The sequence below is a fragment of the Impatiens glandulifera genome, unplaced genomic scaffold (assembly GCF_907164915.1).
Source record: "Impatiens glandulifera unplaced genomic scaffold, dImpGla2.1, whole genome shotgun sequence".
Taxonomy (NCBI): domain Eukaryota; kingdom Viridiplantae; phylum Streptophyta; class Magnoliopsida; order Ericales; family Balsaminaceae; genus Impatiens; species Impatiens glandulifera.
Window position 1 is genome coordinate 1 of NW_025919061.1, and position 15005 is coordinate 15005.

General features: G+C 33.3%; 1 protein-coding gene across 1 annotated transcript; it reads right to left on the reverse strand.

The window, feature by feature from the left end:
• Positions 1–5: 5 nt before the first annotated feature.
• LOC124917389 (chromatin-remodeling ATPase INO80-like) lies at positions 6–10736 on the reverse strand (the record flags this gene model as incomplete). Its single annotated transcript, XM_047457836.1, has 21 exons — positions 10477–10736; positions 10174–10261; positions 9708–10071; positions 9187–9619; positions 8881–9081; positions 8672–8782; positions 7220–7653; positions 6944–7052; positions 6777–6857; positions 6503–6675; positions 5118–5243; positions 4421–4582; positions 4268–4325; positions 3400–3630; positions 3138–3284; positions 2457–3014; positions 1848–2105; positions 1640–1747; positions 423–517; positions 149–305; positions 6–47 (listed from the first exon to the last, which is right to left on the reverse strand). Coding segments are annotated over exons 1-21 (3996 nt in total), but the record flags the coding sequence as incomplete, so codon positions are not given.
• Positions 10737–15005: the final 4269 nt, after the last annotated feature.

Below are 15005 nucleotides of genomic sequence, written 5' to 3' on the forward strand. Positions count from 1 at the left end.
ATCTTCTCTTCCACTGTCTCTTTGCATATCAAACGATAGACAGTAACCTGTAATGAAAAAAAATTAAAGCAATTAAGAACATTTCCTTGAAGTGAACATTGTTTATCAAACTATATAAAGCAAAGTTTCCAGAAGAAAAAAAACTAACATCTTTAGTCTGACCCAGCCGATGAGCTCTATCCATAGCCTGCAAATCAAGAGTCGGGTTCCAGTCACTTTCATAGAAAATGACTGTATCTGCAGCTGTCAAATTAATACCCAGACCACCAGCTCTCGTACTCAGCAAAAAGACGAAGATATCATTCCTATACCAACAATAATAACATTTTTTTCACAATCGGATTAAATATTTATTAACAGCTATTTAGAATAATCAACATCCACTCATAGTCAATGTATCAGAAGATATTTGAATAGACCACCTATGTTGGAAATCTCTGACCATGTCCCGACGGTCCATTATAGTAGAGGAACCGTCTAGTCTCAGATATCTATATTTCCGATAATTCATGTAGTCCTGCCCAAAGAAAAGGTCAGCTTAAGTAAAGAAATAATAATAATCAATTACAACTAATTAACATATAAATTTACAATGTAAATATTTGAATTAGAAAGCATATACTGTTGTCTGAATGTTTTTTACAGCTTAGTAAGATACATGTATCCAGAGTATTCCTCATAACTATGAGCAGATGAGCTCTACCACCATATGGCTTTGGGATAAAGTTTTTATGGTATCCAAACATACTTATAGTGCATTTGATAAACTGAAAATTAGGTAATCAATGTTGAATAGTGAATTTTATGTTGAATGATTCAGGTGTCTGAAAAATAAATGTTTGAATAAACCAAATGAAAATATCTAAGTACTTGATATGGAAGTTAATTTGATAATATGTGAAGCTAATGTAGGGAAAATCATTAAAGACTATCTTACATTATAATGAAGGAATTTGATTAATTTTGAGGGATTAAATATCTTTTGAAAGCTCCTATATCATGGAACTAAGTCATCCATAACTTACAAAATTAAGCAAGATACTTTAGCTCATTTGAGTTGAATTTAAATAATAGTTATAGAATGAATCTAATTCAAACAAATTAACCATTTAGATTAGGTGATGTGTTGTGTTATCAAACACTGTCTATGATCCTTTGTAATTTACTCAAGCTTGAGTTAGTTTCAATAAAGCTCATGTTGACTGGCTCAGACCAATCACACTCAGATTCAGATCCCAAGTCTCAAGAAGTACTGATAGTTTGATACTAATTAGAGTTTTCTAAAAGAAGCCCAAAGAATAAAGTATTGAGATCCAAGTGCGTTAAGTATCAATAAAACGGCCAGACCACTTAACAATTGTTTGGTTATTAAGCCGTTCAACTGTAAAGCATTAAATAGAAGTTAGCCTATAAATAAGGGGAGAACCCATTGTATTAATTTAATTTTAATAAAATAGTAATTCTAAGACACTCTCCCCTTCTGTCCAATAAATTATCTCCCAATCTTCCCTCTTTCTTCCTAGAATCTACAATCCAATTAAGGGTTTGAATCAAAGAGGTGCACAAATCTCCAAAGCGAGCTGCACCTCTTGTGAAAAACTAAAACACAAAAAAGGTGGTAGGGAAAAGTATTTGTTACCTCCAGAATATTCAACATTTTTGTCATCTGCGCAAAAAGAAGAACTCGGTGATTTTCCGATTTCAAGCGTTTCAACAATATATCCAGTGTTTGAAGCTTCCCAGAATCCTAAGAGAAACAAAAGAAATAAAAATGAGAACCAACAATCTATATTTGAAGAAAATCAGGCAAACAGAAATATATTCAATGACAAAGCTAGCAGTCGTACAGTAAGCATTCTCGCCGGATCAAAGCTTCTCATGGGTGGACTTGAGCCGAAGATCTTATGGGTCAGCTGTAGGGCAGGCTGAGAAACTGATACAGCAGAGTCTATCTCTTCAATGAGATGGTGAGGACAACCTGGTTTTCTGGGACCATTAAATCCAGATGTTCGGGCAAATCCAATGAAGAGTCTCTTAATCCAAGGATTCTGGAGTTCTTCAGTCATTTGATATGCAAAGTTTCTATCGGAGCAATGGGCACCAATCTGGTATAGCAGAGAAATCATCATTCAACTTATTAACAAAACTATACAATCTATAATACTATTTCATCCAGAAAACCCAAATATCTCTAACCAGTTTTCAAACACTTGATGCAATCATTTGTTTTCCAATACCAAATAAAAAATTATTCTAAATAAGTTTAAAAGAATGCACACAATTCTAAATGTATAGAGACCATTAAGTCATATAATAACATGCAAATGGACATAAAAGCTTTTCAGATATTACTTACTAACCAACTAGTTCAGTTTTCTTAATAGATCGATTTTGTGTGCCAAATGGATCATCAGTGTTATATAGCTAGTAAGGCCAAAAGAGAACAGAAAACTCACAGGAGGTGCTCTGGTTTTTGGAATGAAACTGTACACTGATTGTAGTAGTCTGACATTATATAGAACTCTATCCTCATCTGACATGACTAAAGCCTCCAAGGGAGCCTCAGCAGAACCTGTTGCAGGTCTAGACCTAAAGAGATTAGTTCGGGGTCTTGATGGAAGCAGCAACATCTTTGTGACTACTCTCACTTTCTCTCTCTCAAGTTGGATTTCTTGAGCAGCATTATGCACATCTTCCATAAGAAAATCGACTATACCATCTAGAGAAGGACATTCCCATCTCGCAATTGAAAACAATAGCCTCTCCATAAAAGAACCTGTTGCCAGAAATGCCACTTCCGCAGGCGACAAATCAATCAAACGAGCAAATCCAAAAGATCCACTTCTAGCAGACCACTCATCAAAGGTAGAACCCCGTTGAGAATTATAGACATTCTCTGGGGAAAAAATGTTGAAATGCTTCAAAAACAATCCTTTATTGATACCATGTCTAACTTCAGAAGAATGCGCTTTGGTGGATCCTTGGATAATGTCTTTGTATACAAGTTTTGGCATCTGGTAGTTCATCAATTGAATTTACAGAAAAACTAGTGAGCTCATACGAACATAAGAGAACTAGTAACAATGACTTCAAGGACATAAAAGACTACTAGTGTGAACTAATAAAGAATTTCAAACCTTGTATGAGATAAGATTTCGAGCACCAGAGTAGTATATGTCCTCCAATTCACCAAATGGGGGATGTGAAAGAGAATTTGCAGCTTCACCAAAATAAAAGTATGAGCTGCCTTCATTTCTTTCAAATAACTCCGGATGATTACAAACCTACCAAGGCATAGAAAAAGAAACACTTTGAAGGATACACTGGCAACTGACATATTACTTACATATTTTTTTTATATCAAGACAAAAGAATGAACAATATGAGTAAGAAGTTTACCTTTCTCAGTTGAATGACAATATTCATTAAGGTCATAATTCTTTTATCATTTAGATGTCCACGGTTACTGTCAAACAACTCAGAAAGAGAGATCTTATTCTTTATTGCTTGATAGAAAGCCTGCTGGCGAGAACTCAACTTGCAATGCACAGTGATTTCTTTTTTGGTAGTCAACTCAGAGACCACATCTTTTTTAACTCGGCGTAGCATGAAAGGCTTTAAGATGGCATGCTGTCATTTGAAAAAAGAAAGCATGGGGGATGATATTAGCACAACATTTTTTTGGCATTCAAATCAGACAATGATCATTGGAGGAAGCAGTCCCCATAAGTCCCAGCCCAACAAGACAACTATGGTTTATGGAAACAACAAAGATAAACTTAGCAGTGGGTTTCAGAATTACACTGATGCGGATGATTTTTTATGAGATAGCAGCACTTCATTTCAAATACAACACTTTATACAAAGGTCAATATTTATTATGGGCCCTAAACTAGTCAAAAACCTCAAAAAAGGTTGTCTAAAAATGACCGGAATAAGTACTCAGTTGTAAATTTGTAATCAGTTGGTCAATTTCTAAGAAACATTCATTTTTTCAATCTTGAACATTTTGTTATTTTTATGGCTAGTGTGGCAACCATGTCATGAAAATCAATTCCATTTTTCAACCCTGGTCTTGTCAAAAATAAATAATATAATTAGCAACCAGTTAACAGAAATGAAGAATTCAAGTCTAACACTCTGGAGATTATCATATCAAGAAATAAACATGTTTGCATGCAAGAAGAAACAGACCAGTAAATCATTTTTTTAACGAACATTTAAACAATCACCTGGGTTCAGGATATGATAAGAAGTACCGACTTACCAATCTGTTAAGCTGGTGCTCATTTAAAGTACCCCCATGCTCTGCATGACTCTCTATTCTGATTAAACCAACAGAAAAGGGGAAAAAAATATTGTAAGAGCTTCTTACATGATCTATCTGAAGATTAAATAGGCTTCCAAGAAAGAAAAATACCCTTTTGAAAACCACTCATTGAACTGTTCATGGCTGTCAAATAATGTAGGCATGATGAAATGTAACAGAGCCCATAACTCTGCCATGTTATTCTGGACTGGTGTGCCAGTCAGAAGCAAGCGATTTCGACAGTTAAAACTGAGCAGAGTCTTCCATCTTATACTGTATCATCAAAATCTAAATATTAAATGGCAGGAGGAGGATTTGTGGAGGCAATACAACTTCAGACAACTCAGTTAAGAAAATTGATAATAGGAAAAAGTAAATACAGTTGAAAGAAGCTGAGCAGAGAAAGTTAAAATACAAGTTTCAGTTGCATGAGAATAATATATAGTAACATTCAAAATGAGAGCAGTTGGTTACTAAACAAATAAAGAAATTAAGAAGGGTGGATTGAGAACAGATTAGATAAAGTGATTTATTTACCAAGTCATCTAAACTAATATTTTTTATATTTTTTTTTAATAAAGGAGAGCTAGCACCCCCACAGCCATGACCCCCCACTTAAACACAAAGCGCTTCCAATCTAAACTAATATTATGCTACCTTGAAAGGGAATATTATATCAGAATAATTCAATTTCAGAGAACTTACTAAAGAATTGACAACAAAGTTGAAGCAGATGCTAAGATGATATTGTCATAGCTTTTGCTCCATGGAAGGAGAATAACAATACAACAAGATGTAAATTCAGTACCTGTTAGCACTTTTGATAGCTTGTGCTTCGTCCAGTACCATATATTGCCATTTTATACGCCTAAAGTATTTTTCATCAGCCACTAGCAACTGGTAGCTAGTAATGAGAATGTGAAATCCAGCATCCCTGAAAATAGAATTATTTAATTCATATCAAATAGATGTACTGAATGTAGCAATTGCCAATTAGAAGAGGAGAAGCAAGAAGATGAACAGATATAAACAACATTATAAGCTAATTATCAAAAATACTATTCAATGGGGAGCAATTATATAAAATCTAAGCTGGGGGTTCAAACAGCATCATAATCTAATTCGAGAACAGAGAAACTGATTCTCTTTATTTAATGCAAGCAATTATCAAGGAGCAATCATCTTAAGGTAGATGATTGGCCAAAATAATACAGATAGGATGGTGGTCGTCAATAGTCAATTTATGTGTGATATAAGTTTCTAATAATTAGATCAGTTAGGCCAATGTAGTGTAGTTCAGGGGTTAGAGTGGTTGTTTCCTAAGAAGATGGTCGATGGTTCGACCCCTACATGGGGAGTTTCAAAATATATATAACAATTAGCTATGAGAAATTATTTGCCAGGTGTTTAAGAGAAGAGGCTTGCATTTCTAAGAGTGTTTTATTAAGATTCAAAACTACCATAGCCCAAGAAGCAATCAGACCAATTGAGTAGCCTTTTTTAGAATACTATTAAGAGAATCTAGTAATGCTGAATAATAGTAAGGAGTGGACAGAGACTAAGAAAATTTAGTGGCCATATTCTGACTGTTTAATTAGATTGGTTACCTGAACTGCCTCCTATTAATTTGTCTACCCCGAGGTCCCCAATGGCCAAGTTATAAGGTTTCATTTTCTTATGAAGAAACCCAACAATGAAAGAAGTTCAAAATTTTACCTGGGGTTGAAGCACATGAACTCAGCTCTAAAACCCAAAAGTGAACTGGTTTTCATTTGTTGAGTTGCAAACTAAATTCAATTTTAAGCAACTCGCAAGTTCAACCTATTCATGACTCGCTAAGGATGAATGAACACGCAGTCTCAACGAAAATTGTTAAGGAATTGACTGGTGAGTTTGGTAGCTTTGGTATAGAACATAAATGATTCTAGCAGTTAAAAAAGCTGAGCAAGTGAAAGAAACATCATAACAAAGCTAATGAAGATATAATATTCATAATGGTAATCTCTGACACCCATCTGGAAGCGGGGACCATGGCTGTGGGGTGTTATGCTAATTCTCATTAATTAAAAAATAGTAATAAAAAAATATGGTAATCTCTGACTGTTGGTGATAGCTTTATTGAGCTGGGTTAAACACGACAGGGCAGCAGTTGTTGAAAAATGGAAAAATCACATAAACTAAACAAGTGATTACCTTCGGTAAAGACGCTTTGGGATCATGTTTTTTCTAAGTATCATCCTCTCCGGCAGTCCACCCCAATAGGGAAGAGTTTTCAGATCAGGGCAAAATCGACTAATTTCATCTGCCCAATTGTTCAGTACTGAAGCAGGAGCGACAACCAGGAAAGGACCCCATATATTCTTTTCCTGCATGACAGTTGACACAACCATTAGATCTGTCAAAAATCTGCCTCTGCATAACCAAACGAGACTAACCGAGTTAAGAGGAATAAATAAGCAATACTTACTTCAGCCAAGTGAGCTAAGAAAGCCATTGCTTGGATAGTCTTTCCCAGACCCATTTCATCAGCAAGAATGCCATTCAAGCCCTTGAAATGACACAAAGGACAAATTAAAGAAAATTAATAATTTTTCTCTGCAGAATCTCCAGAAAAGAAAACAACGTGATTCCTACCTGCTCATAACAATTTACTAACCACTGTAGTCCTTTCAGCTGATATTCCTTTAATGAACCTTTAAACAGATCTGGTGTTTGCACTGTTGAGGTCACTGGCATGGTTGAGCTGTCAGCATTGTATGTCAGATCAGTTGAAAACCAGAATAATGTGACATATCAACAATACTAAATTCACAGTTTAAAGAAGATCAATCCATCCATTGAATTGGAGAAAATAGATCTTGATCATCCTAATACTTGAAATAATAACTACTAAAGGTGAGAAACACTTACGGATGCAATAGATCCATATTATTAGATTCTTCCACTGCCATATCCTGTTGATCACTATCTGGATCAGCACCATCTTGTCGGAATCTTGAACACTCACTATCAAAATCACTGGTGAATTTTTTCTGCTTGGAGACTGCCTCTTGAGCAGCTCTTAGAGCCTCCCTTTTAAGCTCAGCCTCTTCCGCATCTTCTTCCTCTCCAGTAGTAGGTTCTGAAGAAGTCGGAAGTATTTCTTGCTCATCCAATTTATGGTCGGCCTTATCCAGAGCTTCAGAAGCCTGGACTGTTGGCTTATTCTGCATAAAATGACTGTATAATTCTGTCTGTGACAAAAGAAAATTTAGTCTTTGCTGCTGCCTCTTTGCCTCACGGAGCTCCAGGTCACGCTTGAGTGCTTCTGCAGCTTCTTTCTCTTCTCTTCTTCGCACTTCCATCTGGGAGATCAGAAATTGAATATAGTAAGTTTCCTGCTGAAAATATAACTAAAAGAATGAAAAAATATAGCTTGGAAAATGAGTTTTTTGTGTCACCATTATACTAAGCAACTAGCATTTGTATTTACATTTCTAAATATTCTCCAAAATAAAACCAACCACAATTAAATCACCTAGTATCCATGAACCATTCTATCCTCCTCAAGTGGTTAATGAGGTTGCAGACATCAAGAAATGATATTGTGGTAAACAATTTGGATAAAACCTCCTGGAATGGATAGAAGAGCTTAAAAGAACATCCTAGATAGTCATTCCAAGACTATTATAGCTATGCCACTGTCAAAATCCATGTTTTAAACAGAGTAGTGCAAAACTTGACAAGAGAAAGTTTCAAAAATGACTGCAGAAAATAATACAAAAGGAGTATACTGCATGCTTAGCACAAGGAAATACCCACCCTTGAATAAAAGATTAGATTCAATCTAGAGTTCAATAAATCTCAGAAAAACGATTATCCAGCGTTAAGTAAATAAATATTAAGTACAAATGCATGTTCACAAAAAACCAAGATCAAGATTGCTGGACATTGCACAGCCACGTGTTACACCCTATCCCCAAGTCTACAATCTAGGAAGTGATGACACTTGAAAACTAAAGGAATCTCGATATTGAAGACACAGGGACATGGGTGCACACGTGGACATGGGTGCACATGTGGACATGGGTGCACACGTGGACATGGGTGCACACGTGGACATGGGTGCACGCGCGAACATGAGTGCACGAGCAGACATGGGTGCACGAGTGGGCATGTAATGAAAATGCATTTTTCATGTCATATTAGACTATTAATTCATTGTTTGGATGTGGTGGACTACATGGAGTGAAAAAAGAAGAGAAACAACTTTTGAGGGCATTTTTGCAAATTGCTTGAGATATGGCTCGAAAATGTTTTCTCTGTGTGTCATCATCTTATTATCCTAAATCTAAATTTCTAAACAAAGAGAAGGATCAGTACCATCTCTTTGTCTACTCGCTTCCATAACACCAGCATGTCTCTCGACAGTTTCCTGGTTCTGATAGCAGCACTCCTACTCAGTTTCAGAGTTCTACTAACCTTCATTTTCACCTATACAAGTAGAAGAATTCTTTGAGCTCCCATAATAACAGAAAATCCATTAAGGTTAGAGACGGAGAAATAAGGAATACAAAAATCAGTATACATGCCTCTCTTTGACAGATTTCAGAAAACTTTTTTGCATCAGCTAATTGCTTTCTGTGGAAAGATGTGAAGAGCTTGTGGTGCTTCAGTATATCTCTCCTCGCAATATTTGCCCAACTTCTTGCAGTCTTCTCCATTTCTTCTTTCTCAATTATAGAAGGATCTTTCTTCGACTTTAGCTTCTTTGGTAGACTGCGTTCAATAATCTGTAAAGAAGGCTCTCCTATTTAGGAAATAAGAACAAAAATCTCCAACATCCCACAAGAAAATCATTTGAAATCAACATTCTTATAAAATATGACAATTACAACCTCATATGTGTCTCCTTTCTCCAACACCTTCACATAGTAGACCTGTAGTAACCCACCTTCAGATAATATAGACCTCCGTATTCTTCCTGCTGCTCCCTCAGGAATGGATGAATCTGGTCCAATATCAATCACTTTCAATTGGAATTTCTGTCCTGCATTACTTACAGCTTGTTCTTGCAATCTCGCATGAAGTGATTCAAATTGTCGGTTAGGATCCGACATCCCATGATGGCTGCTAGATTCATAACTCATATTATTTGCCATCAGTCTAGCCAAGGACCCCAGATCAAGGGTACCCTTTAAATAATCTTCTTCAATCCGCATATCATTCACACTGGGCATTTTGCTTAATGCTGCCATTTCCTCAAAAGGTGGATATATTGTGTAAGTGATGTCATCGTCAATATCCAAGTAAGCAGGATTTGAAAAACTCCTGCAATATAATAGCAAAAAAATATGTGAAGACTATTTACTGATAAAAATAATATTGACTTAAGGATCTGAGGGGAAAAAACAGTAACCTGTCAATGCCATTTGGCGTAGTAAACCTTCGACGACTAATATCATTGAGAAAATCAGATGATGGCTCAATATCAGGAAGCTCTCTGTTCTGATCATTACCAAATTTCCGAACTCTGGAACTAACTCTCACGGCTGACATCCCTATTTGATCAGATACAGAACTTGATGAGAAATTATTGTGCTTCCTCTTATACTTCTGGATGTGGTCACAAAGCATTGATCGATAATGCTCCTCTGTAATATGCACATTGTAGCTACCATCCTCATCATCCTCGCTACTACCATGTCCAGTCCTTCTCTTCTTCTTTGATGTACGTATTTTATCCGATACACTTCCATTAGTGTGGTTCGCCATTATTCCACCTGTTTGTAAACATTAACAAACAAACAAACAAACAGTCTTTGAATATCTTCTTCAAACCTCTAGTGAAATAACATTATTAACAATTGAACAAAAAGAACTACCCTGGCTATCTATGCTCTCGTCCTGACAATTATTCCCGTAATAGTCCAAATCATCATCTCGTTGTGGAAGTTGAAATTGCATAAGAGGCTACAAGACATACCAAAAGCTAAAAAACAAAAAATAGACACAGAATTCATGCCAAATTCAGTATAATAGAGAGCAAATATTCAACAATTACAACGGGGATGACACATTGAATACTTCACATATCATCCATCCATCCATCCATCAACTTGTTGTATCAAACATCGAGGAGAAAGCAGCAACAAACAATAGGTGATCAGAAAAGAAAGAAGCAAAACCTGAAGATTGAAGAGATTTGAAAGCGTATAAGAGCTGTTCGACTGGCTATTGGAGTCCATATACCCTTGTTCGGGAAGAGAAGAGCGATAAGAACCCTTAAGAAGGCCGGGTCCCTGGATAGCAATGGGTTGTTATTTATTATCCAAAGAATGTAAATTTATGGTCCGCGAAGATGAAACAAGAGAAAATAACCTAAACCTAATGGATAGAGGATTCGCCAACAGAGTGAACGTTCTGCTAGGGAAGGGTGTAGAGATAGAGAGAGAAAGTACATAGTGAGTCGAAGGAGAAAGATTGATTGTTTGATAGCGCGTGCTAATATGCGCAACCTATGCGTCTTTGTTATCGTGCACTTTATTTTGAAGCTATTGGGTTTCTTCAAAGTGTAACAGTATTAGCGTTCAAGAAGAAAAGTGACGGCTATCAATATTAAAGATTTGTTTCAATTATTTTATTTTCAAATAATATTATTTCAAAATAATATTATTTCATAATAACATAAAAATATATATATATAAAGAATTATCACCATAATAATAATAATAATAATAATAATAAATAGACGCTAAATAAAAAATAAAGGTATAATAGATCTCAATAAAATAATATTTCATAAAATAATATTCCATAAAATTAAAACATCAATAATAAAGTAATAAATTCTTACCTTCCAGTAATAGTATGCACGATAAATATATTAATAAAATATTATTTATTTATAAATATTTTAAATAAAAATAATATTATTTAAATTTGTTAAATTGATTTTAGTATGTAAAAATAAAATTTAGTCCTAATTTAATATTTAACATAAAATTTAATTTAATCAAGTTTATAAAATTATAAAATTAATTATGTGATTGAAATATATTCTATTTATTTGAAAAAATATTTAAAGCGAATAATATCAATTAGCTACCTTGGTTCCTAGAAAAAAAGTAATTTCAATTAAATATTTAAAATTTTATTTATTGTTAAAAAATTAAAATATTAAAATATTATAAAATTATCTAAATAATTCATTTACATCTTTTTATATTATATATATATATATATATATTAATTTTGATTAATTAAAAGTTAAATTTAGTAAAAAATTAATATTTATGAAGAAAAAAATTGAAAAATATTTTAAATTCATATAAATATAAATATTAAATAGAAAAATATGTAATGGTGATATTTTTATTTTTTAATTTTGATCCAATTCTAAAAATTATTCTATTTTAATTTGTTTTTTATAATAATAAATATGTCTCATATATAATTAACCTATTTAGTTATATATATTTTAAAGTTTTTTTTATAATTTAAATATTTTTTATTAATTTATTTTAATTATTTTTTTCTATTTTTAATTTTTTTTTATAAAATATTTTTTCTTTCTTACATTTTAGTCTTTTATTTAATAATATATTAAAAAATATATAATTATTGTTTTTATTAAATAATAACATTAATAATTATTTTTATTTAATAATAATATTATTAAATATATATTATAATATTTTGTGTAAAAAATACCTATATAAGACCATTATAAATTAAAATAATAAATATTTATTAATTATTTAAAATATAATATTAAATATATATTTTTATTTTATTATATATTATGTATGTATATATATATTAAAATAATTAATAATTTAAAATATTAATACCTTTACTGCAATTTCATTCATTAGTTAAAATCAGCATTCACAACTAATACCCACTAATACCCAGTTTATCAACATTTTTAAAATCCAATCATTCTCAAATTAAATCATAATTATCTGTCTCTCAAATTTTTACACCTGCATAATACAATTATATATAAAATATTATTTATCTCAAAATATTTTAGATAAAATTAATATTATTCAATTTAAAATTAATTTTAGTTTATAAAAATTAAGTTTAATCTTAAACTTAATATTAACATATATTTTATCCACTTAACCCTTCATTTACCCTCTTCATCTTGTGACTCACACATTTTCATATGCACTTTTTATCCATCGGCACCCACTTAACCCTTAATTGACAATCTTCTTGTGACTCACACCTTTCATATGCATTTTTTATTCCTCGGTAAACCATCCACCAATCTTAGTCGACCTAAATTGATGACACACCTCTTATATCTCGTCAAATTCAACCACTAACCCTCCAACACACTTTTTCATATGTATATTTATCCGCTCGGCAAACCACTCACTGACCCAGTTTGATTTCTAGAATTGATAAAATAAACAAAAACTATTTGATTGAGTTCTTGAAGAGAAAGATTGAAATAATATTATTGATTGAATGAGTAATCTTTACAATAGTTTATCTATTTATAATAGTAATAGAGAAATAACTAAATTGAGAAAATATATGAATTAGTTATTATATTTAGCCTAATTAATAGGAGATAAATAAATAATTTCTCTTATTTATTTAATACTTTATTATCCCCTTCAAGCGAAAAGGTAAGGCACACAAATCGTGAGCTTGCTACGTAAAAGAGCAAATCGATGAGAAGAAAGATCTTAGGTGAAGATATCAGCCACTTGATCTTTAGTGGGAATATACTGGATGAGTAGTTGTTTACCAACTTTTTCTCGAACAAAATGAAAATCAATTTTAATATGTTTTGTGCGAGCATGAAATACCGGGTTTGCTGATAAGAATGCGGCACCAATATTATCACACCATAGAACCGGGGAAGAAGAAAGTGAAACTCGAAGTTCACTAAGTAGAGATTGAATCCAACAAAGATCAGTAGTTGTATATGCACGGTATTCAGATTCAGTACTAGAGCGAGCAACTACTTGTTGTTTTTTTATAATTCAAGAAATGAGGTTGTCACCTAAAAAAATACAAAATCCAGTTGTTGAACGACGATCATCGGGACATCCAGCTCAGTCAGTATCAAAGTAGGCAGCAAGAGTGAATTGTGAATTTGGACGAAGAAAGATCTCATGACGAGGAGTATGACGAAGATATCAAAAAATACGTTTAACCGCTCCCCAATGAGAAGATGTGGGAGTTTACATGAATTGACAAGCTCGATTGACAGCAAAGGCTAACTCAGGACGAGTTAGTGTAAGATATTGTAGAATCCCTACTATACTACGATAGAGAAATAGATCAGATAAAGGATCACCATCATGTTTCTTAAGGGATGAACCAATAGAGATGGGAGTGTGTAATGGCTTTGCTTGAAGCATATCAGCCCGAGTGAGAATTTCGCCAATATATTTGGATTGAGAAATAAATAAGTCATCTTTGGTACGAGTAGCTTCCATTCCAAGAAAGTAATGTAATTGACCTAAATCTTTAACAGGGAATAATTTATTAAATTGAAATATAATTTTTGTTAGAAACGATTTAGAGTTGTCTGTGAGAATAATATCGTCCATATATACTAAAAGTATGATGTTATTTGAGGTGCATGATACGTGAAGAGAGCCGTGTCAGATTTTGATTCTGTGAAATCAAGAGATAGTAGAGCAGTCTGGAGAGTAGCATACCAGGCACGAGGAGACTATTTAAGATCGTATATTGCTTTATGAAGTTTGCATATATGATAAGGAAAATTTGGATGGACAAAACCGGGTGGTTGTGCCATATAAACTTCTTCTTGTAGAGACCCATGAAGAAATGCATTGTTAATATCAAGTTGATGAATGAATCATTGATAAGATATTGCCAAAGAAAGAATAACACGAATAGTAGTGAGTTTTGCCACAGGACTGAATGTCTCTTCATAATCAATACATTGTTGTTGATGGAATCCTTTAGCCACGAGACGTACTTTATGTCGGTCAATAGACTCGTCAACTTTATGCTTGAGTTTGAAAACCCATTTACATCCAACAATATTATGAGATGGTGTACGAGAAATAAGAGATCATGTTTTATTCTAAATAAGAGCATTATATTCATTTGTCATGGCAAGACGCCATTATGGATCTTTATTAGCTTTGGTAAAACATGTAGGTGTAGTAGCGGAAGAAGTAACAGTGAGAGCTGATGAGGACATAGACTGTGGTTTATTGCGTGTGATCATATGATGATTAGAAGATTTATGTGCATTAATTGTTGTGATAATTGGTTGTGTTGAAGGAACAATAGTAGTAGTAAAAGAAGATGATATAGTATTTGGTGATATTGTGGAGGTCGAAGAGGGTGATGATGGAGACGGTGAAGTTATATGAGATAATAGAGATGGTATTGATGAATTAATATAGTTGTTGGAAAAGATGTCTCATTATCTTCTTGTGGTTTAGACAAGTGCACAAGATCCTTACTTTTGAAATGAAAAGTGAGTTCGTTAAAAGTGATATGTCAAGAGATAAATATTCGTCCAGACGGAATGTGAAGAGACTTATAACCTTTATGAGATGATTTGTTACCAAGGAAACTGCATTCAGTAGTATGAAAATTGAGTTGTGTTGATTGTATGGCCGTGTGAGTGGATAACAAGAACACTCAAATGTCTTCAAAAAACCATAGTCAGGAGAAGAGTTAAATATAGTCTCGAATGGTGAACGTT